Below are 25,062 nucleotides of genomic sequence, written 5' to 3'. Positions count from 1 at the left end.
GTTCAACAAAGGCCATGGTTTGTGCTATCCTGCCTGTGGGAAGCGCAAATAAAAGATCCCTTGCTGCCTGTCGTAAAAGAGTAGCCTATGTGGCGACAGCGGGTTTCCTCTAAAAACAATCTGTGTGGTCCTTAACCATATGTCTGACGCCATATAACCGTAAATAAAATGTGTTAAGTGCGTCGTTAAATAAAACACTTCTTTCTTTCTTTCTTTCCCTCCTTCCTTATTATCCACATAGATCAACATAACCGAGTTAATAAAACAAATACTTTCCCAGTCCTAGCTACTTATACGTTGGACCAGATCTATAAAACAAAGTAATGAAAGTTAAAGTTTGTTTTGTTTAACGACACCACTAGAGCACATTGATTTATTAATCATCGCATTTGATCATTTAGAAAACCCGCTATATTTTTCCATTAGTAGCAAGGACTCTTTTATATGCACCATCCCACAGATAGGATAGCACATAGAACGAGAAATATCCCAATGGGCCCACCGACAGGGATCGATCCTAGACCAACCTAGCTTAAGGCGAGCATAATGACGTCAGCGTTTGACATACACGTCATTGTACTGTTACCTAACGTAGCCAAGGTAACGCGTTGCAAAATACTACTATGGGCAGGTAGGAGCAATTTATTTACCAATACATTTATGATTTATGTATGTTTGATTTTTTTTAAAGAATTTCGCTCAAAGGGGAAACATAATGCGGAATTTCCATATAAAGGTCTCTTGTAAAAATTAAGCTATTAAGAATATCAATATACTATCATGACATCTAATATGTTCAAGTAACATTTATAGGGTCAGACCATCTCAAATCAGCAAATATTTATGGTCACCAGTGGCGGAACCAGAAAATCCATTGCGGGGTGGGGTGGGGGTGGGGGTGGGGGGGAGAAGAGCTATGACATGAGGCGGAATGCCAATGGAAATTTGGGGTAGGTTTGGAGGGAATCGTAAACAAATGAAAACTAATAGCCTATATAATACAATTATAACTGTCGCAAAATTTGGGAGGGGGCGGGCCCTTGCCCCCCCCCCCCCCCCCCCCCCCCCTAGATCCGCCTCTGGGGTCCTACGCACTTCGGACAGATTCGCAAACCTCAAATTCGGGCAAAATAATAGAGATATTCGGGGAAAATGTGCTGACCTGAGACCTTTTTACCACGTATTTCCATCATTCTACTCGCAAAATTAGTTGTAATCCATGCGAAAATGCCTAGTGATTCATTTGCTGTCTAGCAGTAATGCAATCTAATTAAAATTAGCTCCACTATTACATGTGGATCTAACACCAGCCAGTTGGAGGTCATGTCCACCAATCAAAACCTTACTTGCAGAATCCTGCCAGTGATTTAAAACTAACAACACTGCGTAGTCCCCAATGTCCAGGTAACATTTCGTCTGTAAATAATAATTTAAATATTGACCAATCACACTTCGCCTTTTATAACGTTATTTGGGAGCATACAAATTCTAAAAATATCGGGCGAGTCTATTTTAGTGGCCGCAGTACAGCGAACCATACCAATACGTACGGGGTGGGTTATCAGTCTTCAATTTTACATTAAAAACTATTTATTTATTTATATAAACAAAAACCCCACCCTAATCTGTCTTTAGTTTTACATTACAAATTATTTATTTTATAAAATAAAACATGTTTTAAGGCATTCGTAATTCACACGAAACATGTCGTATACCCTCAGGATAATTAGGAATGTTTTCAAATTATTTTTAAATCACTGGCAGGATTCTGCAAGTAAGGTTTTGATTGGTGGACATGAGCTCCAACTGGCTGGTGTTAGATCCACATGTAATAGTGGAGCTAATTTTAATTAGATTGGCAGTAATGCAAATTATGTTGTTATCCACATTCGGGCATTTCCGTTTAATTCGGGCAAATACCAGCCCCCCCCCCCCCCCCCCCCCCCCCTTAAAACAACGGGAGTCCGTACACCTATGGATACATTTCCGATTTTGTTTTTGCACCAACTGTCATCTGTGGCCATCTGCTTCAAAATTTCCCCGCCAATTGACACGCTGGGTACGGATGCTGAGGAGTCTCCCTAGGTTGCCATAGGGGCCCTTTAGAAGGGCCTGGTCTGTTCAGATCGTATTCTTCCATTAGTACCAAGGGATTTTGTTATATACACTTTCCCACAGACAGGAAAACACTACCACGGCCTTTGACCAGTTGTGGTGCACTGTTGAATTGATCCATCGAGGTGGTTTGATCCTGCGACGCAAGCACCTCACGGAAGCACTCAACCGACTGAACTAAATCCCGCCCACATCTCGCACTCGTAACGATGTATTATTCCATGATTATTACAAAACGTTTATTGGGCTATAATAAACATAAACCCTTAATAAGTTTCATAAAATTAAAAAAAAAAAAACCCCCCCCCCCCCCAAACAAACAAACAACAACAACAACAAAACAAACAAACAACGAAAGAACTGTACGTCCAGCGCCCACTCCCTCTCCCCCGCTCCCTCCAAACATAGTCATTGTATTTCTTTATCATATGGAAAAGTAAAATAAAACCCAATAGTATAAAAATAACATTTAATAAGAAAACTATTGACATTTCTGTAATACAGATAGATATGCACAAATATTAAGATAATATTTAATTAATGACTTAATTGATAGATATGTGCATAATTGTTTTATTGTATGTGAATGAAGTTAAGTTAACTTTAATCAATATGTTATTTTTTCCTCTATTTTATTAATTCATTTCAGTTTTGTCTTGCTTAATCACTTAAACACAAACGTACTGGCTATTTTAATAAGCTTTTAGTTCATGTTTGTTAGATCAAGATACAAATTCATAATAATGTACCTTTAATATTGGCTAGAAAACAAATACAAATTCATAATAATGTACCTTTAATATTGGCTAGAAAACAAATACAAATGACCCTTAGAAAGAAGTAACCGTAAGCCCATGACTTCATTTTCAACAGTTGACACCTGCAAAAATTGACCTCGAGTTACTGACCTCAAGATTGAAATTCCCACCGAGAGTCATGTTTATCATGTGATTATGGCTCTGACTTGAACACATTTGATTTCAGCCCATTTTCAGATATGTAGAGTATTTTTTTGAGCCATTTTATATATAAAAAATTAACAATTGGCCAATTTGGCCATGAACAGGGTGAGACCTTTATGATTCACACTGACCAATTGTGTGACATCCAATAGTCGATGAATAATAAATCGATGGACTCTAGTGGTGTCATTAAATAAAACATACTTTAACTTTCATTCATTGATTCATTGATTCACTGATTCCAATATATTTCATTGATTCATTCATTCCTACGCAGAGCTGGTTTAAGGATCTGCGGGGCACAAATAACAGCGGTTACCCCTACCCAGGATATATATTTTGCAACCCCTTCGGGGAGAGGGGAAAAATGACCTGGGGTAAATAAATGTACACATCATCGCGGGGGCCCCCTGAAGCATGTGCTACTAGGATAAACGGGCTCTGTTCCTACACCCCTGCGCGTGCTGTAACCTCACCGTGATGCAGGGGTGTAACATTCTCTTTGAGAATGGCCAAAACAGCACAAATTGAAATTTTGAGTAAAATTCAGTATCTATCTGTGATATTTGCATTTTTGGACAGTTCTTTACACTGTGTTTTTATTTAAATCTTTTTATATTGATGTTGATCATCATTTGTTTGCATTACCATAGTTTGACACCCAATAGCCGATGTATTTTTCGTGCTGGGGTGTCGTTAAAGCATTCATTCATTCATTCATTCTGTTCCTACATTTATTTATTTCATGATTTTAATATTATATCATTTCAATATTCATTTTATATTTTATAATTTTATTTTATAATTTCGTTGTTTGTTTATTTTGTGTTTTGTTCTATTTTATTTTTGCAGCATTCGCATTTTGATATTTTGTTTACCACTCTTGGGCACCACCCACTGTGAAGATGCTGGTTTAGAACCAAATACTGGTATGTTTTCCTTGTTGGTGAATCTAATATCGGGGGGAGGGGGAGAGGGGAAATGGAGCTTAATATTAAATTCGCAGACCCTAGTTTTTATTCACTACTGCATATTTTCCACTATTTTTTATTTTATTGGTTGTTGTGTTTTTCTTTTCATCTTAACCTGGCCTATTTACCCCCCCCCCCCCCTCCTTTCCATTGATCTGGTCTGAACGTCCCAACAGACAACCATTGGCTAAATCGTCCATCGTATCCAGGGTACCGTACATCCGGTCACGTGGTTACGTCTTCCTCCTTTATCCTTCACTCTGCATAATCTGAGTTATCCTATTTTTATTAATGGATTAAACTCATTTTTGTTTTTACTTTATTGTATGCGTGTGACGTTATTAGAGCTCGAGTCAGGTCAGGTCAGGTCATAGGGCTTTACGTGCACATTCAGAGCAAGATGTAGCGCACGGCTGTCCTGGGCACAAGAGCCGGCCTCGACCGGGTCCTCCGTCCAGGACAGGGAAGGTGGGGGAGGGGGAGAGGAGGGACCGCCTGCACTGGCAGGTGCAAGGGAGCACCAGCAGCCCGACCGTGGTCGGTAGCAGGCGGAGGCGGGGGGGGGGGGGGGGGGTGATGGTGCTATTGAATTTGGAATGGAGCAAAGTATTATGCCAAAGAGAAAAGGTGCGCAATTTGGGTTGAGGAAATTGGGTGCAATTTTGAATGGTCGGCCAAAAAGAAAGTTCCAGAGCTAATATAGGTTTTGACATTAGTGAATCGAGAGTAGCTCGTTAATTAGACCTCTATGATGATGTGGTGTCTCCCTAGGTTGCCCATATGGCCCTTAAAAGGGCCTGACCGCTTCTGGTCGTGGCATGACAATCCAGGGAAGGCTCGTGCACTTGTGTACACATCGGTAGGCAAGGCGCTGTGAGCTCGAGTCCAGTCTAAGAAGTTTTATAAGCATGAGCCCAGATGAGGTTGAGGACCTGTCACAGTGTCCGGTTCGGGCTTGGCGTTTCTATATTCGGTAAAGAGGTCGGCTAAAGATGAAAAGTTATGAAGTTTTGTCTTTTCCTGAGTACTTAACATGACCTTTCCGCCTAGACCCCACCCTCCCCCCGTCGTATTCCGTTGGTTATCTCATGCTTAACTTAAGGAGAGAGAGGAGGAAGACGTAGTTACGTGACCGGAAGTATGGTTTCGTGGGTACAATGGGCGATTTAGCCAGTGATTGGCTGTTGGGAGGTTTGGACCACGGCCCGTGCTTGTAAAACGTTTAGAGTCCAAACTTAATCTCAAATGACGTCACACACATACAATTTGTATGGCGTTGTCATGGCATTAGTGCCACAGACTCTATTAGAGTTTTATAAGCACCAGGCCAGGGGCAAGTTCAGCCAACCACTTGTTGCTAACGTTCGCTAGACTGGATTTCACACTACACCGTAAACCGAATTACCACTTCGGTAACCAATGAAAATAGTTTGCAAACGTAGCGAAAAATGGCTGGCTGAACTTGGAGCTGGTCAGTGGTAAAGGGGGTAAATGCAAATAGGCAAAGAGGTAAAGTTAAGTATTCATGAACCCTCCCCCCAAAACCCCCCAACCATTTCAAGTTTTCTCCCACCCCCCGGTTTTGTTATTATATTTTTTTGGGTTAAAAATGTCCTTTGTTGTAAATTCATACTTTTTTTTTTATTTAGTTCTCAGAAGGGTAACCATTTTGTTCTTTTGGTACAGGGGCAGTATCTGAATGGAAGGGAGACCAGGAAAACGGGATTAACAAAAATCTCCATTTGAAGAAAAACTGGTATGGAGAAGATTTGGTAAAACTATTGAGCAGCATTTCTAATGAACTATCTCGTGCGAAGACATTCTGGAAAGATTTTAAAGAAGAGTCTGATTTTGATAGTCGACTGAAAGATATTAACAAGCAAGTGCATAATAATATTTTGGCTTTTAAACATCTAGTTACTTTGCCACAAACTGTACAGCCTCCAGAAGACACGTCTTCAAACATGGGTACTCAGTCTGAACAGATCGCTGTCCCAGAAGATACGTTATCAGACATGATTACTCAGTCTGAACAGACTATTGAGGACACAAGACGATTGGATATTGGTACGTACATGTGTAACGTTTAATTAACGACACCACTAGAGCATATTTATTAATCATTGGTTTTTGGATGTCAAACTTTTGGTAATTTGTTTTACATGGAGTCTTAGAAAGAACCCGCTAAATTTTTCCATAAACAGCAAGGAATATTTTATATGCAAAATGCATTTGCGTCATTAGCCCCGTTGCAATTTATAAACGTGCTGTAGCAGTGTAGGCTACCAGGCTGTCCAGCACACCCTATCCATCATTCAGTGTCCCCATTGTTTAGTCCGTCAACTAGCACCATCTACTGACTAATATCATATTCATTCCAAGTATACTTAACTCAGTTATTGAGAACATCTGTGAGAAGAAATCTTTCCAGGACATGTTTATATAAAATTATAAAACTGAGTGTGTTCTGTATTGTAATTGGTTAATTGCATTCTTTTTCCGGGATCAAATGAAAATAACATCCGGATGGCTAATGACGTCATTAGAAAGTGACGTCATTAGCAATTGGAACATGCGAAGTTGATGATTTAAGAGTGCCCGCAAATGTTTCATTTTTGGCGTCAAAAACTACATATGGTTATCTCATAAATATTTAAAATATACCGAATAGCAGACGTATTACACCTGAAATTGCAGTAGTTGGGTAAATCCTAATGACTTTTCGCTAGTGTAATTGATCAAATTTGCAGCTGAATTTTTCCTTGTTTTAAATTCACACTTCTTTAAAAAAAACAAAAAACATTTTCAGTTCTCAGAAGTGTAACTATGCAGACTATTTTGTTCTTTTGGTATAGGGGAAGCATCTGACTCGAAGGGAGAGTCGGAGAACAAAAATGTAAAGAAACATCGGAATATCAACATGGGCAACACGAAAAGTGATGAACCAGCGTTCATCAGACAGCTGAGCAACATCATAGAACAACTATCTCGTGTGAAACAATTGAGGAACGATTTTAAAGAAGAAGCGTCTAATTTTGAGAGTCGATTGAACGAGATTAACAAGCAAGTGCAAAAAAATATTTTGGCTTTTAAACATCCTGGTATTTTGCCACAAACTGTACAGACTGTTGAGGACACAAGGCGGTTGGATATCGGTACGTGCATGATGATGTGATAATGTTGAAAGTTAAAGTTTCTTCGATTCACGACACAACTAGAGCATATTTATTAGTAATTGGATTTTGCAATTATTGATTTTGAGCGGCATGGGATCAGGAGGGCACCACAACGGTTTTGAGGACACACTAGGGGCACAATAGCAAATACAATTCTTTAAGGGGCATGAAGGCAAAAAACACCCCACACATATACATATACATACACATACACATACACATACACGTACATGTATATACATATACATACACATACACATACAGATACAGATACATTTATATACATATACATACACATACACATACACATACACATACATGTATATACATATACATACACATACACATACATGTATATACATATACATACACATACACATACATATACGTACACATACATGTATATACATATACATACACATACACATACATGTATATACATATACATACACATACAGATACATTTATATACATATACATACACATACACATACATGTATATACATATACATACATGTATATACATATACATACACATATACATACATGTATATACATATACATACACATACATGTATATACATATACATACATATACATATACATACACATACATGTATATACATATACATATACATACATGTATATACATATACATACACATACATGTATATACATATACATACAGATCCATTTATATACATATACATACACATACATGTATATACATATACATATACATACACATACATGTATATACATATACATACACATACACATACATGTATATACATATACATACACATACATGTATATACATATACATACACATACATGTATATACATATACATATACATACACATATACATACATGTATATACATATACATACACATACATGTATATACATATACATACACATACATGTATATACATATACATACACATACACATATACATACATGTATATACATATACATATACATACACATACACATACATGTATATACATATACATACACATACACATACATCAGTATCCGAGATTAAACATTTTGGGCAGTATCCCAGCTGGATACTAACATTTCAAAATATGGTATCCCACCTAAGAATTTACTATCCCACTTAAATGACATTCATAAATAACATAACAAACTTGGAAGACACTGTTCTCGTTCCCAGTCTATTGCTACGGCGCAGTCGAAATTGCGGATATAGTGAAATTTGCAATCAAACTGAATCAGTAAAAAGATTTGTTGCATCTATTTTTGAGTAATACCGACATAAATTAATATTTACCAGTAACCAGGGCCGTAGCTAGGATTTTTTGTTGGGGGGTGGGGGGGGGGGGGTAACGGAGTAGTTAATAGTCTAAAACTCCTTAAACAGTCAAGAAGAGAATTTTCTTTAAGTTTCTATAATGCTATCCAGATTTTTTCGGGGAGGGGGTCAACTGCCCCCCCCCCTTGCCCACCCCTTGCCCACCCCCACCCCACCCCCGCTAGCTACAACCGTGGTAATATATAAGTGTTTCTGAAATTACTAATGATAAACCTACCTGTATAAATTTTCTGCAGATGTGGAATCAAAATCTCAAATAAAAACAAACAATAGCGGTTCCCAGTCCATTGCTATGCCGCTATTGCTCCAGTGTAGCATTAGACTGGGTAAGGAGTTGGGGGAGATATTGTTATGGCATAGGATTAGACTGAGTACAAGCTCGAAAATACTGTTACTTAACTTCACCAGTAATTAACGACTTTCATCGTTTCAGCAAAAAATAAAAATGCAGGATTAAAAAAAAAAAAACATTATATGGTATCCTGGTGGGATACTGGGTTATTGAAGTCTGGTATCCAAAATTGAATTCTGGTATCCCCGGGTTATCGGAATACCGTTAATCTCGAATACTGTACATGTATACACATACACATACACATACACATACACTTCACACACACACACACACACACACACACACACACATACATATACATGTATATACCTATACCTATACCTATACCTATACGTATGCCTATACCTATACATACCTATACCTATACCTATACATTGATAAATAGATATATTATTGCATATAATAAGTGGGGTGCCATACCGAATTTATGAAGCGAGTTTGGGAAAATTTTTTTTTTCCCGAGGTCTATAAAACAATTTCCAAACCAGTTTCATAAATTTTGTATGGTACTCCCGCAAATGTCATAATATATTTATTACCCACAAAGTATGCTTTATAACAAACGTTAAATATGATTGTAATCGCTTCACAATCGAGGATAAAAACATTTATGAATTGAACGTTATATTTTTGACGTTCATGCGATAATAAACACCCAAACCGTTTTACACACTGTAGCCTATGAAGAGCGTAGCGCGTTAGCGCGAAGCCGTTCATACATAAGTGTGTAAAACGGTTTTGGTGTTTATCATCGCTTGAACGTCAAAAATATAACGTTCATTTCTTATAATTCCAAATGCATTAATATTGCCATTATACAAAACTATATGAAAAAACCCAATCGAACAATCCACAATGATTTACGACTGTATCAATACACAAATAAGGGAATTCCCTTAGAAAGTTAAATTCGTTTTTTTCCCCCGTCAAATCTCCGATTCATTATAATGATTTACATAAGGTTCTATAAATTTTAATTTCCTGAATCAAGTGTGGATAAAAAGTTATAAAATTTTAAATAACTGGACATGAACTGATAACGCAGGTTTTTTTCTCAAAAATATCAAACGATAAGTAATTAAGAATTGAACGATCTATATACCTAAATAGAAGATTTGTTGTAAAGCGGTTAGAGTATGAATTTTGAACTAACATAAGGGAGAACGTCAAATTATTTAGAAGATTAATCAATTACTATATTAAAATTGAAGTTGTCAAAAGTTGAATTAGTGAAAAGTGAATGTGAAGACTGACTTTAAAGGGACACACCCTAGTTACGGCTAGTTGTTAACCATTACGGCGTTGTTTTTCGCTATTAAACCCATTTTTTTCACAAATAAAATTGCACTTTACTTACCGTTTATTATTTAGAATATACATTTCCATTCACCTGAAGTGTTTTTTGGTAATCCTGGTAATCGTGGTTTTTGTAATACCACAAAATGCATTTTTCGTATTTCATAAAATGGCACGGGCCTCTGAGAAAAAAACGTTGAGCAGACAAGGTCTAATCTATTTTTAGAGGGGATATTTCCATTTCAATGTCACAGACGTTGGTATACCACGTGACCGTTATCATTTTGGTTCGGTTTGTTTTCTCGTGCACGGTTCGCGCAATCGACATCCGATTTGTTATTGTTCATTTGTGAGATTTTTCTTCAGAGTTCGTGAACATTTTCAGTAACAATAAAGTTCAGACAAGTAAGTGTCTCAATACAAAACGTTACAAACCCTTAAAACCAATAATTTTGCTAAGTCTTACGATATCTGGAGAGGGGATACAACCAGGACAGAACAGTTGGAACATGTCCAGGAGAGGTGAAAGGAACGCACCCCAAGTCTGTGAAATTTGTCGTGACGTAGGCATTGTTGTGCTTCGAGCGACATCTACGGTGACATCAGAATACTAACTTTCAAAATTATTTCAAGCAATTGGGACATGGGGATTCCCATGGTATTTATCGATATAAAACCTGCTTTTTCACTCCATTTGATAAAAACGTGATCTAAGTGTGTTACAGGTTTGTAGATTAACCAAATTATAATTTATTTTCGCTGGATGGAACTAGGGTGTGCGGCTTTAAAGGGATAAAGTGGTTTCAATGTGTGTGGATTTCAGAGGAAGTTTGTGAATGTGTGATATTATTCTCAGACAGGTCGCGTAATGGTGTACGAAAGCGTACGTGTTTTCGTGGGTGTAAGTTGTCGATTTGGTGTTTTTGTCAAATGTGACAGAGCTGCGCTTAAATCTCTCTGTTGGTTTGTTGAGCATTCTCTGCTATAACTTCTAATAGAAGCTTCGTTTTTTTAAATAAAAATATTCTTAAAATGTGATACTTCACTATTAAGATCAAGGAGTCTTTTATTGTAAAACCATACTTCTTTTTTAAATATTTATTTTTATTTTGTTTACGTACATTTTCAGTTCTCAGGAGCATATCTATACAGACTATTTTGTTCTTTTGGTACAGGGGCAGCATCTGACTGGAAGGGAGAGCCGGAAATAAAAAATCTTCATTTGAAGAAACATTGGAGTATCAACAGGGCTAACATGGAAAGTGAATTGGTCAAACAATTGAGCAGCATCAACGAACTATCTCGTATGAAACAAATGAGGAAAGATTTTAAAGAAGCAGCATCTGATTTTGAGAGTCGACTGAAAGAGATTAATAAGCAAGTGCAAATGAATATTTTGGCTTTTAAACATCCGGGCACTTTGCCACAAACTGAACAGCCTCCAGAAGATACGTCTTCAGACATGGATACTCAGTTTGATCAGACTATTGAGAACATACGTTTAATGGAAATTGGTACGTACACGTGTGTAACATGATAATGTTAAAGTTTATTTGCTTAACGACACCACTAGAGTACATGTATTAATGATCGGCTATTGGATGTCAAACATTTGGTAATTTTTGTAATGAAGTGTAGTGCTAGATGCAGACTACCAACCGTCACGATACAGATGGCCAACTCGCCGCTCTCACGACTTCTACGACTGTCCTTATTCACCTAAAATAATGACAAAGAAAACATCTAGGAGGACACAAAGTGACATTTTCTTTTTCCGTTTTGCCACCACCCTATCTCGGGCAATATCTACTATTTTAAACACGGTATTGTTTTTCACTAAAAACATTGATCGTGACACTTTATTTTTGGGTACATATTTTAAAATTTCACCAGCTACATAATAATTTAAAAAATACTGGTGCCGGTGAATGCTGGGGGGGTGGGGGGGGTTGCATGGTGGACACTCCTGGCCTCCCGTGTAGTAATAATCTCTTTATCATATAATCTCAAGCTTAATACAACGTGTTTTTGTAAACTGTACACGCAACTTTAATTCCAGTCCGCTATTACTAGATATTTAAATGACGTAAGAATATGTAAAGTGGTATCTAATTGAATGGACTTGACATAAACTTGCTTGATGTCATTTTGGATATCGTTACATAAAAATAAATTAGTGCTTAACGTTTGTTGTTTTCTGAACGCTGGACAGCTTTTAGTGTAAGGTTTCTATTGAAATGTTTTTGAATGATGACTATGAATGCATACGCCAATTATGGAGTGTCACTGTAGTACGTGTGCATAAATGTCAATAGCGCAGTAATTCTGAAAGTGTTATCTCAACAATATCACATACTTTGATTACATATTATAATTGCATATAGAATATAATTTATTTGAAATCTGGTCATAAAAATGTCGGTAAATGAACGTGTAACCACTCCCGTCGATATTCCAGCAATGTCCTGTCAGTTGCACGAACTATTCATGATTTGTGATCACAAGTCGCATTACTAGCATTCTTGGTCACGTGATCATGTTTGACGTCATTTTTCTTATTCTAAAACTATTGTATGGATTCTCGTTTCTACTGGATTAAAAGTGATTTTATTTCTTAATATATATTTATTTTCGTACGTACGAAATTACTTCCTTCTTCTTTCTTTCTTTCTTTCTTTCTTTCTGTCTCCCTCTCTGTGCACCCCTCTCTCTCTCTCTGTCTGTCTCCTCTTCTCTCTCTCTCTCTCTCTCTCTCTCTCTCTCTCTCTCTCTCTCTCTCTCTCTCTCTCTCTCTCTCTCTCTCTCTCTCTCTCTCTCTCACTGCAGATAGAGTATAAAATATATTCAAGTTTTGTTAAGCATTCCTTTCACTGATTGTATCTTTCTGTTTTTCATTTATATGTACAGCTTTAGCTGGCGATGCACAGAAATTTCAGGTATGATTATTTATTATTTATAAATAAACAAGTGGCTGTCCTCCTATAGACGAGACACTAGATAGAGATTCATGGAGTCATCCACTATTTTGCCAAATGACCATTCGACTCTGCATTGTGCAGAGATACGGATCGCATCATGTGTTACAGGGTTTTTTTGATCAGATTTATTGTTAAAAGTGACTCTTTTTTTTCTTTCTCTTGCTTGTTTTTCAGTTTAGCAAGCAAAAATGTTCCACCAGAATGTAGGAGGGAGGGGAAAACAATCACTCAAAACTATAACGCCTAAATAAAACAATCTGCAGTTAATATATTTAACGTTTTATGCAGTAATTAATGTAGTTATAATACCTTTTTGAGTGTTTTATAAAGGCAATTTTAGAATTAATTATTGAAAAAAAGGCTTGTTTAATCTTAGGCATCATGTTTGGGGATACTATGCATATGACATTGCATGAAGGCCAACATAGTTCTGGTCCTCTTATGTGTATACCAAGGTATGAAACAGATTTTTTACGTTGTGTGGTCTCCTTTGTTTTTAACTGGCGGGTACATCAGTGGAATGTAATCTGTGATACTATTATTATGGAATGATATAAAATCATCAATATATCCAAATATGACAGTAAACGTTTTCGCCAAACTCTCTTGTTTTGATTTAGCCAGATTAGTTAGAAAATCTGATTAATATGCATAAAGAAACCGGCGTCGGTGGCGTCGTGTTTAAGTCAGTGGACATAAGGCTGGTGGGTACATTGTTCGCTGCCCGGTAACGGCTCCTACCCGGAGCGAGGTTTAACAACTCAGTTGGTAGGTGTAAGGCCTCTACACCTTCTCTCTCACTAACCACTAACAATTAACAACTAACCCACTGTCCTGGACATGGGAATACCTACTTTCTGTCTGTATGTTCATATATGTTGTCAAAAAGGAAGTCGAGCATTTTACATATGTGTGTGTTAGTACAGATTTGTCTTGATTCACTTTCACTTTCACTTTCAGCCTTAACAAATTGTTCACCCACTGAAGATAGTTATATACTTGTATATCTATGTTCACCTGTTTTAGTAACATTTAATGACCCCATGGTTAAGGAATGAAGTTTTTCCTGAAGTTTGTTTAACGATGGATCATTGTGTACAGTCTTCAAAAATCGAATATTATGGCCCAATAAGGTGTTACCTAAAAACATATACATTTGATTTATCCCTAATTGTAAAAAATATATTTAGCCATCTACATAACCTCCATATTCCACTTACTAATATTTTGTTAAAATAATAGAATTATGGCGACGGTCTATAATTAAAACAAAACACTAAAATTTCCGAAAAGGTTGACATGGTGGTTCAATTTGGGTGATACAGTAGCGAGGTTTGGTATCACAAATTAATGTAATTTTCATTTATTATTCATTTTGAAAGAAATGAGTTCGTTAAATCCGCGACAGTTTTCCTTTAAATGACAATTTTCACGGCATTTATGTTTGGTGTACCAGCATGATTGTACTCTGTATTCCCGAGAAACAGCAAGTGATCACTACCGCTCCCTTCCGTAACTACCTGGAATGCTCCAGGAGAATTGCAAACTGATCGCTTTGCAATAACATTAAAAGAAAAGAAAGAAATTTCATTTAAAACTTCGTGTTATTTCATTTTTCTTCTTCTGTTTCTTCTTTTTCTTCTTTGCCTGAAAATGGTTGTCTCTTGGTATCTCTCGAGATGCAAATTGATCGCTTTGCAATAACATTAAAAGAAAAGAAAGGAATTTCATTTTTCATTTCATGTGATTTCATTTTTCATTTCAACTTATTTTCGTGCTTATATCCAATTAAGGTTCAAGCACGCTGTCCTGGGCACACACATCAGCTATCTGGGATGTCTGTCCAGAACAGTGGGTTAGTTGTTAGTTTTGGTTAGTGAGAAAGAAGATGGTGTAGTGGCCTAACACTTACCCACTGAGCCCTTAAGAACTCGCTCTGGGTTGGAGCTGGTACCGGGCTGTGGACCCTGCACCTACCAGCCTGTAGCCCGATGGCTTAACCACGACGCCACCGAGGACAGCGGGTAAGTTGTTAGTTTTGGTTAGTGGTTAGTGAGAAAGAAGATGGTGTAGTGGCCTTACACTTACCCACTGAGCCATTAAGAACTCCCCTGGGTTGGAGCTGGTACCGGGCTGCGGACCCTGTACCTACCAGCCTGTAGCCCGATAGCTCAACCACGACGCCACCGAGGCCGGTTTCATGTGATTGCTCGCCTAGCATCATTTAAGGAGAGCGATCTACAGCTCACCTTGATGTGGCTTATGGCGAAGACTGGTACTTCTATACTAGGGCTCGAAATAGGAAGTAAAATATGCCCTGCTAAGAAAACCCTATGGCCTGCTGTTATGTTTTTAAAGTAGAAGGCCAACAAAATCATGCCCTGCTAAGAAAACCCTATGGCCTGCTGTTATGTTTTTAAAGTAGAAGGCCAAAAGAAACATGTCCTGCTAAGAAAAACCTATGGCCTGCTAAAAATATGATAGGATGTGATGTAGGACTGTATTAGCAAAACTAGGACCTCTGAACTGGGTCCTACTAAGAAAACCCTATGGCCTGCTGAAAATATAATAGGATGTAGTGTAGGAACTGTGTTTGAAAAACTAGGACCTCTGAAATGTGTCCTGCTGAGAAAACCCTATGGCCTGCTGAAAATATGATAGCATGAGGTGTGGGTCTGTGTATGAAAAACTGTATTTTAGAGGATTATGGATTTATAATATAACAGAATCTTGAGCTAAATAGCAGATGAGTTTATCGTACGTAAATCTGTCTCTTGTAAAATGACCTGAGATTTGTTGGTGGTTTTAGTATTTGACCTAGTGGGTCTTAAAACAAAATGGGCTGCTTTTCGCAGTCCGCCATTTCGAGTCCTGTGTACTGAAGTGCTGTTATATCTTCCTTTCAGGGTTCACGAGCGACAATCGCAGAACACAGAATATTAGTATTTATAATTGTCTGCGTCCTCGTGGTTCTGCCAGTCATCGGGATATTAATATGCCAGGTTTGTGGATACAACCCCGTAGACAGCTCTCTCCAAAACAAGCAGTGGAACCAAGCAAGCAGAAACACCAAACAACAAAGGTCTAGCAATAAACAGCCAGAAAGTAGAAACATTAACCACCAACGGTCTAAGATGGAACAGCCACCAAGTTCAAACATTAACCACCAACGGTCTAACATGGAACAGCCACCAAGTTCAAACATTAACCACCAACGGTCTAACGTGGAACGGCCAGCAAGTCCAAACATTAGGCAAGAAAGGTCTAACAGGGAACTGCCAGCAAGTGCAACAATAATTAATCAGCAAAGGTCTAACACAGAACTACCATCAAGTGCAAATATTAGCCAAGAAAGGTCTAACGTGGAACGGCCATCAAGTACAAACATTAGCCAGCAAAGGTCTAACATGGAACTGCCAGCAAGTGCATCCATTATCCAGCAAAGATCTGCCATGGAACTCCCAGCAAGTACAAACATTAGCCAACAAAAATCTGACATGGAAATACCAGCAAGCAGAAACATTAGTCAGCAGAGCAAGAAAGAGGAGGAGGCAGAGGAGGAGGAAGACGAGAGTGGGACCCTCACCGAGGGGGAGCAGGAGGAAGATGAGGAGTACGAGGAGAAGGAGGAAGAAGAAGAGGCGGAGGAAAAAGAGGAAGTACTAGCAAGTGCAAACATTAAACAACAAAGGTCTAACATGGAAATGCCAGCAAGTACAAACATTAGCCGGCAAGGGTCTAACATGGAAATGCCAGCAAGTGCAAACATTAGCCGGCAAGGGTCTAACATGGAAATGCCAGCAAGTGCAAGCATTAAGCAAGAAAGGTCTAACATGTGGGTATCAGCTAGTCTAAACATTAAACAGCCAGGGTCTAACATGGAAATAGCAACCAGTGCAAACATTAGCCAGCAAAGGTCTAACACGGAACTGCCAGCAAGCAGAAACATTAGTCAGCAGAGCAAGAAAGAGGAGGAGGCAGAGTATGAGGTAGATAATGAGGGGGAAGACAATGAGGAAGACGACAGTGATACTGCCACCGTGAAGGAGGAGGATGAGGAGGAGGAAGAGGAGAAGGAGGAAGAGGAGGAGGAATACGAGAGTGATACCGCAGTTGTGGAGGAGAAGAAGGAACAGGAGAAGGAGGAAGAGAAGGAAGAATACGAGAGTGATACCGCCACCGTGAAGGAGGAGGATGAAGAGGAGAAGGAGGAAGAGAAGGAGGAATACGAGAGTGATACCGCCACCGTGAAGGAGAAGGAGGAAGAGGAGAAGGAGGAAGAGAAGGAGGAATACGAGAGTGATACCGCAACCGTGGAGGAGAAGGAGGAGGAGGAGAAGGAAGAGGAGGAGGAGGAGCAGGAGGAGGAGGAGGTAGAGGCTAAGCTAATGTGTTGTGGTGTGTTGAAGTGTTTTGAAGTCTTTTTTTTCAGACTCTTGATTCCCATCACTCCCTTGAAACTAACTTCAAGGAGAGTAATTTTTAGCTCCCATTAGCAGGTGAATTTATATGGAAATATCTTAAATGGCTCCCCATAATCTAACTTTGGGGAGCAAGTAATATCTCACCTCATAGCCTCAATTTGATTTTGCAAGGTTTGTTATCTTGCTTGTTTTTTTGGTTGTTTGTTTGGGTTTTTTTTAAAAATTTTCATGGGAGTTGTTGTATCTAATGGTGTTTGGTCGTGTGAGGGTTGAGGGATCATGACATTACCATATCCAGTTTCTTAAATTTTATATGAAACATACATAAAAGATCGCTAACCTCTGTTGGGACACGTTTATCCGTCTATCCCTCCCCCATGTGGGGTTCAGCTTTAACTGTACACGTTTATCCGTCTATTCCCCCCCCCCCCCCGTGGGGTTCAGCTTTAACTGTACACGTTTAATCTGTACAGCTTTAACTGTACACTTTTATCCGTCTACCCCCCCCCCCCCGTGGGGTTCAGCTTTAACTGTACACGTTTATCAGTCTATCCCCCTCCCCCTTATGGAGTTCAGCGTAAACTGCATGCTTATCAGTCTATTCCCCCCCCCCCCCCCCTTGTGGGGTTCAGCGTAAACTGTGCATGTTTATCAGTCTACCCCCCTCCCCCTTGTGGGATTCAGCTTAAACTGTGCATGCTTATCAGTCTACCCCCAATCGACGACAATACTGCTTGGGTCGGATATAGTATCTTTCAGGATTGAACTAATTTCTGAAATACTTCTTCTTTTGTGCCGTGCTCAATCGTGTTCCTTTGTTCTTAGGTCTCACTACACAGATGTCTTCTGGCATTGAAACCCATGTTAAACTGCCCAACTTCAAATGAAGACTGCCAATAGAACGGGTTCTCGTTGGCATTAACAACATACACTATGACAAACATACATTATATTATAAGCATTTATTTTCACTCCAAAATTGAGAACATTATCGTCTCAGATTTTTGCTACATGACCGCATCTGGCTGTAGTACCGGTCCGAACAGGTGGTTCATTAACCAATTCACTCCGGTGGTCTTTTGCACTATACACTCATGTTCCAAAAGGTCAATGCACAATATTACAAAATAACATGGACAAAATACAGCCAAAAAGCTTACCATTAAACATACATATTATTTTATTCTTCACCATTTCTTAGAAGTGAATATGTGAACCATAACGTGTTAGAATTAGGAACTATACAGATGAATGAACTCTCACCATTCTCACCCGGAAGTCAACTGTGTAGTGAGACCTTATTGTAGTTTCATGAAAACGCATGCCACTTACTATGAGTTAATAATAAGATTTCCGACTTAGATTTCCCTGAGCACCTTACTTAATCATATTTCTTTTTTATAATTCCAGGAAAACGGTAGACTGCTTACCAGAAATAGGTAGAGTCCATGAGTGTGATTGGTGGAATCCACGAGTCGGGACCTTGATTTTATCAAGACTCGCGGAGTCTCCGAATATGGTAGGTGGAATCCACGAGTCGGGACCTTGATTTTATCGAGACTCGTGGAGTCTCTGAATCTGGTAGGTGGAATCCACGAGTCGGGACCTTGATTTTATCAAGACTCAATATTACAAAATAAAAAGAATTTTTTTACTGTCTAACATAACCTCGTCATTGGTATATTTATTTTTAATTGATTACAATAGCAGACTTAGTTTACCAAACGTCGGAGTGAACGTTCACCCGCAAGATATTTAAAACATGCACTAGAAAGAATGATGACTGGAACTGGAATTTTAAAATGTAAATTTCAGCTCTTCTTACAAATTGTGTTTCATTTAAAAAATAAAATGTACACTATTCTGTTCAAACTATTTTTAAACAAGCAAATCTGACTTAACATAAGTTACCAAAGAAGATTTGATGTTTCTGAACAAGCTGGACTACAAATGCAGTAGATTTGGTGGGGTCCATGAGTTTGGTAGGTGGGGTCCATGGATCTAGTAGGTAGGGTCCATGAGTCTTGTAGGTAGGGTCCATGAGTCTCGTAGGTGGGGTCCATGAATCTGGTAGGTAGTGTCCATTGATCTTGTAGATGGGGTCAACAACATTTCACTGCAATTAAGAACATGTCTACGGAAAAAAAACATGCGATGGAAAGAAACTAATAAAATAATTGAATGTAGTCCACAGCATACAAATTTAAAACTCCACGGCATTGCCGATTCCGTGGACAATTGCAGAGGTTGCAACAAGTCATTCATTAATAGGTGACTGTTAGACAAAGGAGACTTGTGTGTGGGTTTTTTCTTGTTTGTTTTAACACCATCATGTTTGTAATGGTCAAATTGTGAGAAAAAGTAATTTTGTTTTATTTTAAATAATGGTGTGTAACCACATTTAAGTTTGGTGTTAAGAAGAGATAATTCTAACTCATTATAGGCAGTCGAGAAGAGACCTCGTGTTTGTTGAATCATACCGGCCTCGGTGGAGTCGTGGTTAAGCCATCGAACATAAGGCTGGTAGGTAAGGAGTTCGCAGCCCGGTACTGGTTCCTGCCCAGAGCGAGTTTTAACGACTCAATGGGTAGGTGTAAGACCACTACACCCTCTTCTCCCTCACTAATCACTAACCCACTGTCCTGGACAGACATCCCAGATAGCTGAGGTGTGTGCCCAGGACAGCGTGCTTGAACCTTAATTGGATATAAGCACGGAAATAAGTTAAAATGAAATGTTGAATCATGTTTATATTTTTCTTTTGGAGTCTATAAACGTCATCCTTCAGTGATTGACAGAACAAATGAAAATTGATTGTCAGATTCTTATAATTTCAAATGCATTAATGCCATTATACAAAACTATATTAAACATCCCAATCGAACTCTGTTCCACAATTATTTACAACTGTATCAATACACAAATAAAGGAATTCCCTTAGAAAGTTACATTCGTTTTTTTCCGTCAAATCTCCGATTCATTATATTGATTTACATAAGGTTTTATACATTTTAATTTTCTGAATCAAATGTGGATAAAACGTTATAAAATTTAAAATAACAGAGCATCAACTGATAACGCAAACATTTTTTTTCGATGAATTTTTAACTAATTAACATGAGGGAGAGTGTCAAATTATTTAGAAGATTTATCTAGGCCTCCTACCTATATTAAAATTGCAGTTGTCAAAAGTTGAATTAGTGAAAATGAATGTGAAGACCGACTTGAAAGTGCTTTCAGTGTTACTGTGTGTGTGGATTTCAGAGGAAGTTTGTGATTGTGTGATATTATCCTCGGAAAGGACAGGTCGCGGAATTGTGCACGAAGGCGTATGTGTTTTCGCGCGTGTAAGTTGTCGGTTTGGTGTTTTTGTCAAATGTGACAGAGCTGCGCTCATGTCTCTCTTTTGATTTGTTGAGCATTCTCTGCTATAATTTCTAATAGAAGCTTCGTTTTTGTGGCCTGTCATATACATTATGTGTCTCAGTTCAAAACCGGAGTCGTTTAAAGCCTGAATTGTCACCGTCACTCACAGTGCAGACGAATTTGGGATAAAAAATAGAAACGATGGAATCCTCGGGGATTCCGTTTGTTTACCGAAAAAGTGCAGTTTTCACGTTCATGGAAGAATGAACGTTGGGTTTTTACATCACGTGATAGCATTTTAACCAATCAAGACGCCTATTACAAAACAGTAATTATAAAATGGAATTATTCTTCGTGGAGTCTCCGAATCTGGTAGGTGGAATCCACGAGTCAGGACCTTGATTTTATCAAGACTCGTGGAGTCTCCGAATCTGGTAGGTGGAATCCGTGGAGTCTCCGAATCTGGTAGGTGGAATCCGTGGAGTCTCCGAATCTGGTAGGTGGAATCCACGAGTCAGGACTTTGATTTTATCAAGACTCGTGGAGTCTCCGAATCTGGTAGGTGGAATCCACGAGTCAGGACCTTGATTTTATCAAGATTCGTCAGGACCTTGATTTTATCAAGATTCGTCAGGACCTTGATTTTATTAAGACTCGTGGAGTCTCCGAATCTGGTAGGTGGAATCCACTGAAATTGAATTATTCTTGGTTATCGTAGTGATAGTTAAAAACTATGCAATGTGGTTGGGTTTTTTGTTTTTTTTATCTTTATTATTATTATTTTTTTTAATTTCAGGAAGCAGTGATAAAGCGTTCGCCTGGAGTCTCCCACGTGAGACAAGTCGAAGGCCAGCTAAAAATGGTCAGGCACAACACCCACTACACAGAGGGTTTGTCACATCAGGTTGCTGGAGGAGGGGGGTGGGGGTGGGGGCTGGTGGTGGGGCCATGCCTCTGGAACATTTCGAGACTATGTAGAGTTGAATTGTAACAGCAACAATAGGTGACATCCTGTTTTCTAGTGGATGGGGTGGGGTGGCTTTGGTGCACATCTTAACGATTTGATTTAATTATCTCAGCTTCAACAACTAAATATCCTTCAGGAATTGTTGTTAATAATATGTCAATGAAGTAAACCTTTATATTGTTGTTAAACTAGTGACAATATGGATTTTCAAGATGGCCGCCATTTACAAATGTGGCTGCGAAGTGCCATTTTATTTTACACTTATATATATATATATTTCCAATGGGGTGGTGTAGTGTGGCTTAGGTGCAAACCTCAACACTTTTATTTGATTTTGTTTTCAGCTCCTACAACCAATATCCCTTAAGAATTGTTGTTAATCCTGGATTTGTTTTTAAAGATGGCCACCATTTATCAATATGGCTGCCAAATGTCATTTTATTATATTTAACTGTCACATTTACATGTTGTCTACGGCTTGTATATTTATGCAATGTATAAACAGGATTTCATTTTAAGATATGGTTTTTATAAGTTTACAGAAACAATAGGTGACAGGCTATTTTCTAATAGGTGTGTGTGTGTGTGTGTGTGTGTGTGTGTGTGTGTGTGTGTGTGTGTGTTTACATGCAAATGTCAACCCCTTAATTTGATTTTCTAAGGCTCCGACAACCAATATCCTCCAATAATTGTTTTTAACAACAGGCTATTTTCTAATAGGGGTTGGGGTGGTTAAGATCCTCCAGCGATCCTACCTTTCCTAAAAAAATTCAACTTTTTGATCTTTGTCCTATTTTTCCTACATTTTTTTTTCAAAATACCAAATTTTCCCTACATTTTTGTTTCAAAACGCCGCGAATTGCTGTTAAAGTGTGCAACAGTTATGGGATTTTTTTTTGATCAAGATCTAGCACCCAATTTGTAGTACCAGAAATCTCAACTTATTAAAATTACACCCTTAAAGCTAACATTTTTGTTCTCCAATGATTAACATGGTTATAATGTACAATGTGTAGTTATCACTTCAGAATCTATAACAGATTATGGAAAACTTAAACTAATCATGCTAATCTAATTTACTGTGCAGCAGCATTACTATGCATATAAATATGTACATATATATTCATTAATACAGTGTACACTAATTTGAAGTAACTGTATAATGTGACCGTTACATACGATTTATATTATTTTGGATATAACAGAAAAATACAGGTACAATCTGAGCACCACATAAAAAATGTGAAAGTGTTTTCTCAATAATACCACTTTTTGGATTTAACACATTCGTTTTCCCAGTTTGCGCATGAATAATGCCGCTACGTACTGTTTCGGTCCTACTGTTTTCTTGTTTTCCTACTTTTGTCCTACTTTTTCTATATTTTCATTCCTACTTTTTCATAAGGGTGTGCTGGACAGCCTGAACATGCGCGTATGAAGTAAGCTAGTTCATTAAGGATGTGGATTATTTTTTCAAGATGGCTGCCATTTATCAATAATGGCTGCCAAATGTCATTTTAAAAAACATCTGATTATATTGATAATAACTGTCTCATTTAGAATACGGTTTGGTTAATATTTATGTAATGTGTAAACTGGACAAGATTTTTTTTTTTTAAGTTTGTATATTATGTGCGTGCGTGCATGCGTGTGTTTGAGCACACGTGTGTGTTTGAGCAAACGTATGTGTATGTATGCACGCACGTTCGTGTGTTTGTGCGTATTAAGCTATTACCTAAATGTTGATGAAATAATTAAATTTCTGTTTTCAGTGAATTTCGTTTGTTTTTGTTATTAAACCGTGTCGTAAATAAAAAATAAAGTGTTGTTTAACACCACTAGAGCACATTGATTAATTAATCATCGGCTATTGGAGGTGAAACATTTGATAACTTTTACATATAGTCATCAGAAGAAACCTGCTACATTTCTTCCCAATGCAGTAAGGGATCTTTTATATGCACCATCCCACAGACGGGTAGCACACACCACGACCGCTGATATACCAGTCGTGGTGCACTGGCTGGAACCGTGTCTTAGATACTAACAGACTATGTCGTTATAGGAAAAGAGGTTTTACAAACCAAAAATGGGATATTCCTTTTTCACAACATTTATAATACCAATAACAATATAATGACTTATTAGAAGAAGAAAATGTTTTATTTAACGACGCACTCAACACATTTTATTTACGGTTATATGGCGTCGGACATATGGTTAAGGACAACACAGATATTGAGGGAGGAAACTTCATGGGCTACTCTTTTCGATTAGCAGCATTTCCCATAAGCAGGATAGCACATACCACGGCCGTTGATGTACCAGTCGTGGTGCACTGGCTGGAGCGAGAAATAGCCCAATAGGCCCACTGACAGGGATCGATCCCAAACCGACTGCGCATCAAGCGAGCGCTTTACCACTGGGCTACGTCTCGCCCCCATAATGACTTATTAATACACAGGGTTAATAACCTGATCGTACTTCAGTCATCAAAAATACCATTTCCAGGGGTCAAGTAAGCATTTTCTGACTGAAGTTAAGTGCCAACATAATGACAAAAACTGATATTTTTGGAAATTGTCCTTGTTCTATTATTAAATATTGAATATTGTAAACGCTGAACAAGTAAACTGTGCGGTGTGTTGTTGTTTCTAAATAATCATGAACGTACATATTTCCATCACTTCGCTCTGGATTAGCTGTCAGAATGTCAGCTTGTCTACGTTGGTACTCTTTTTACCAGGTGGTTCAGGCATTTTCGTTTGAGCCTGTTCTTGGTGAGGTCCTGAAGCCATTCGTGCAGTGGATGGTCTGGCTACCTCTTCATCTTTTCGGCATGGGGTGGGGGGTGGGGGGGGGGGGGGGGAGAGAGAGAGAGAGAGAGAGAGAGAGAGAGAGAGACAGACAGACGGACAGACAGACAGACAGAGAGCGCGCGCCAGCTCTGACCTGTCTGTTTTTTTCTCTTGATAGTTTAACACTTCTTTCCTCTGGATAGCGCTTTGGTGGCGAAGAGTACAAATTATAGATGGACAGAGGATTCCCTTCAAGCAAGTTTGATTCCAAGGACTTCTGTCTGCATCTGCTGATTTGTAGATTTCCACTGCT

At 38.4% G+C, this 25,062-nt stretch overlaps 2 protein-coding genes across 6 annotated transcripts in view; one reads left to right on the top strand and one right to left on the bottom strand.

Annotated features, from left to right (window-relative positions):
- Positions 1 to 6,568, bottom strand: part of LOC121385009 (26S proteasome non-ATPase regulatory subunit 3-like) — a 39,288-nt gene extending 32,720 nt beyond the window's left edge. Inside the window, exon 1 of the mRNA XM_041515537.1 lies at positions 6,440 to 6,568. Coding sequence (XP_041371471.1) covers positions 6,440 to 6,484 — 45 coding nt within the window. The 5' untranslated portion in view covers positions 6,485 to 6,568. The remainder of the gene's footprint in view (positions 1 to 6,439) is intronic.
- LOC121385008 (FK506-binding protein 5-like) lies at positions 602 to 23,727 on the top strand. 5 transcript variants are annotated; one of them, XM_041515536.1, is made up of 10 exons: positions 602 to 631; positions 3,930 to 4,006; positions 5,735 to 6,115; positions 6,904 to 7,203; positions 11,392 to 11,730; positions 13,124 to 13,152; positions 16,101 to 16,937; positions 16,983 to 17,592; positions 19,029 to 19,137; positions 21,781 to 23,727. In XM_041515536.1, the coding sequence occupies exons 1-9, from the start codon at positions 624 to 626 to the stop codon at positions 19,037 to 19,039; spliced, it is 2,592 nt and encodes an 863-aa protein (XP_041371470.1). In that variant the 5' UTR covers positions 602 to 623; the 3' UTR covers positions 19,040 to 19,137; positions 21,781 to 23,727. The 5 variants fall into 5 exon arrangements, with proteins under 5 accessions (XP_041371470.1, XP_041371467.1, XP_041371465.1 ...); XM_041515533.1 differs by having other exon boundaries at positions 16,101 to 17,567; XM_041515531.1 differs by having other exon boundaries at positions 16,101 to 17,592.
- The last annotated feature ends 1,335 nt before the right edge of the window (positions 23,728 to 25,062 follow it).

Source organism: Gigantopelta aegis, chromosome 11 (genome assembly GCF_016097555.1).
Source record: "Gigantopelta aegis isolate Gae_Host chromosome 11, Gae_host_genome, whole genome shotgun sequence".
NCBI lineage: Eukaryota > Metazoa > Mollusca > Gastropoda > Neomphalida > Peltospiridae > Gigantopelta > Gigantopelta aegis.
Note: the sequence above shows the minus strand (reverse complement) of the source record. Positions and strands in the feature narration are given on the sequence as shown.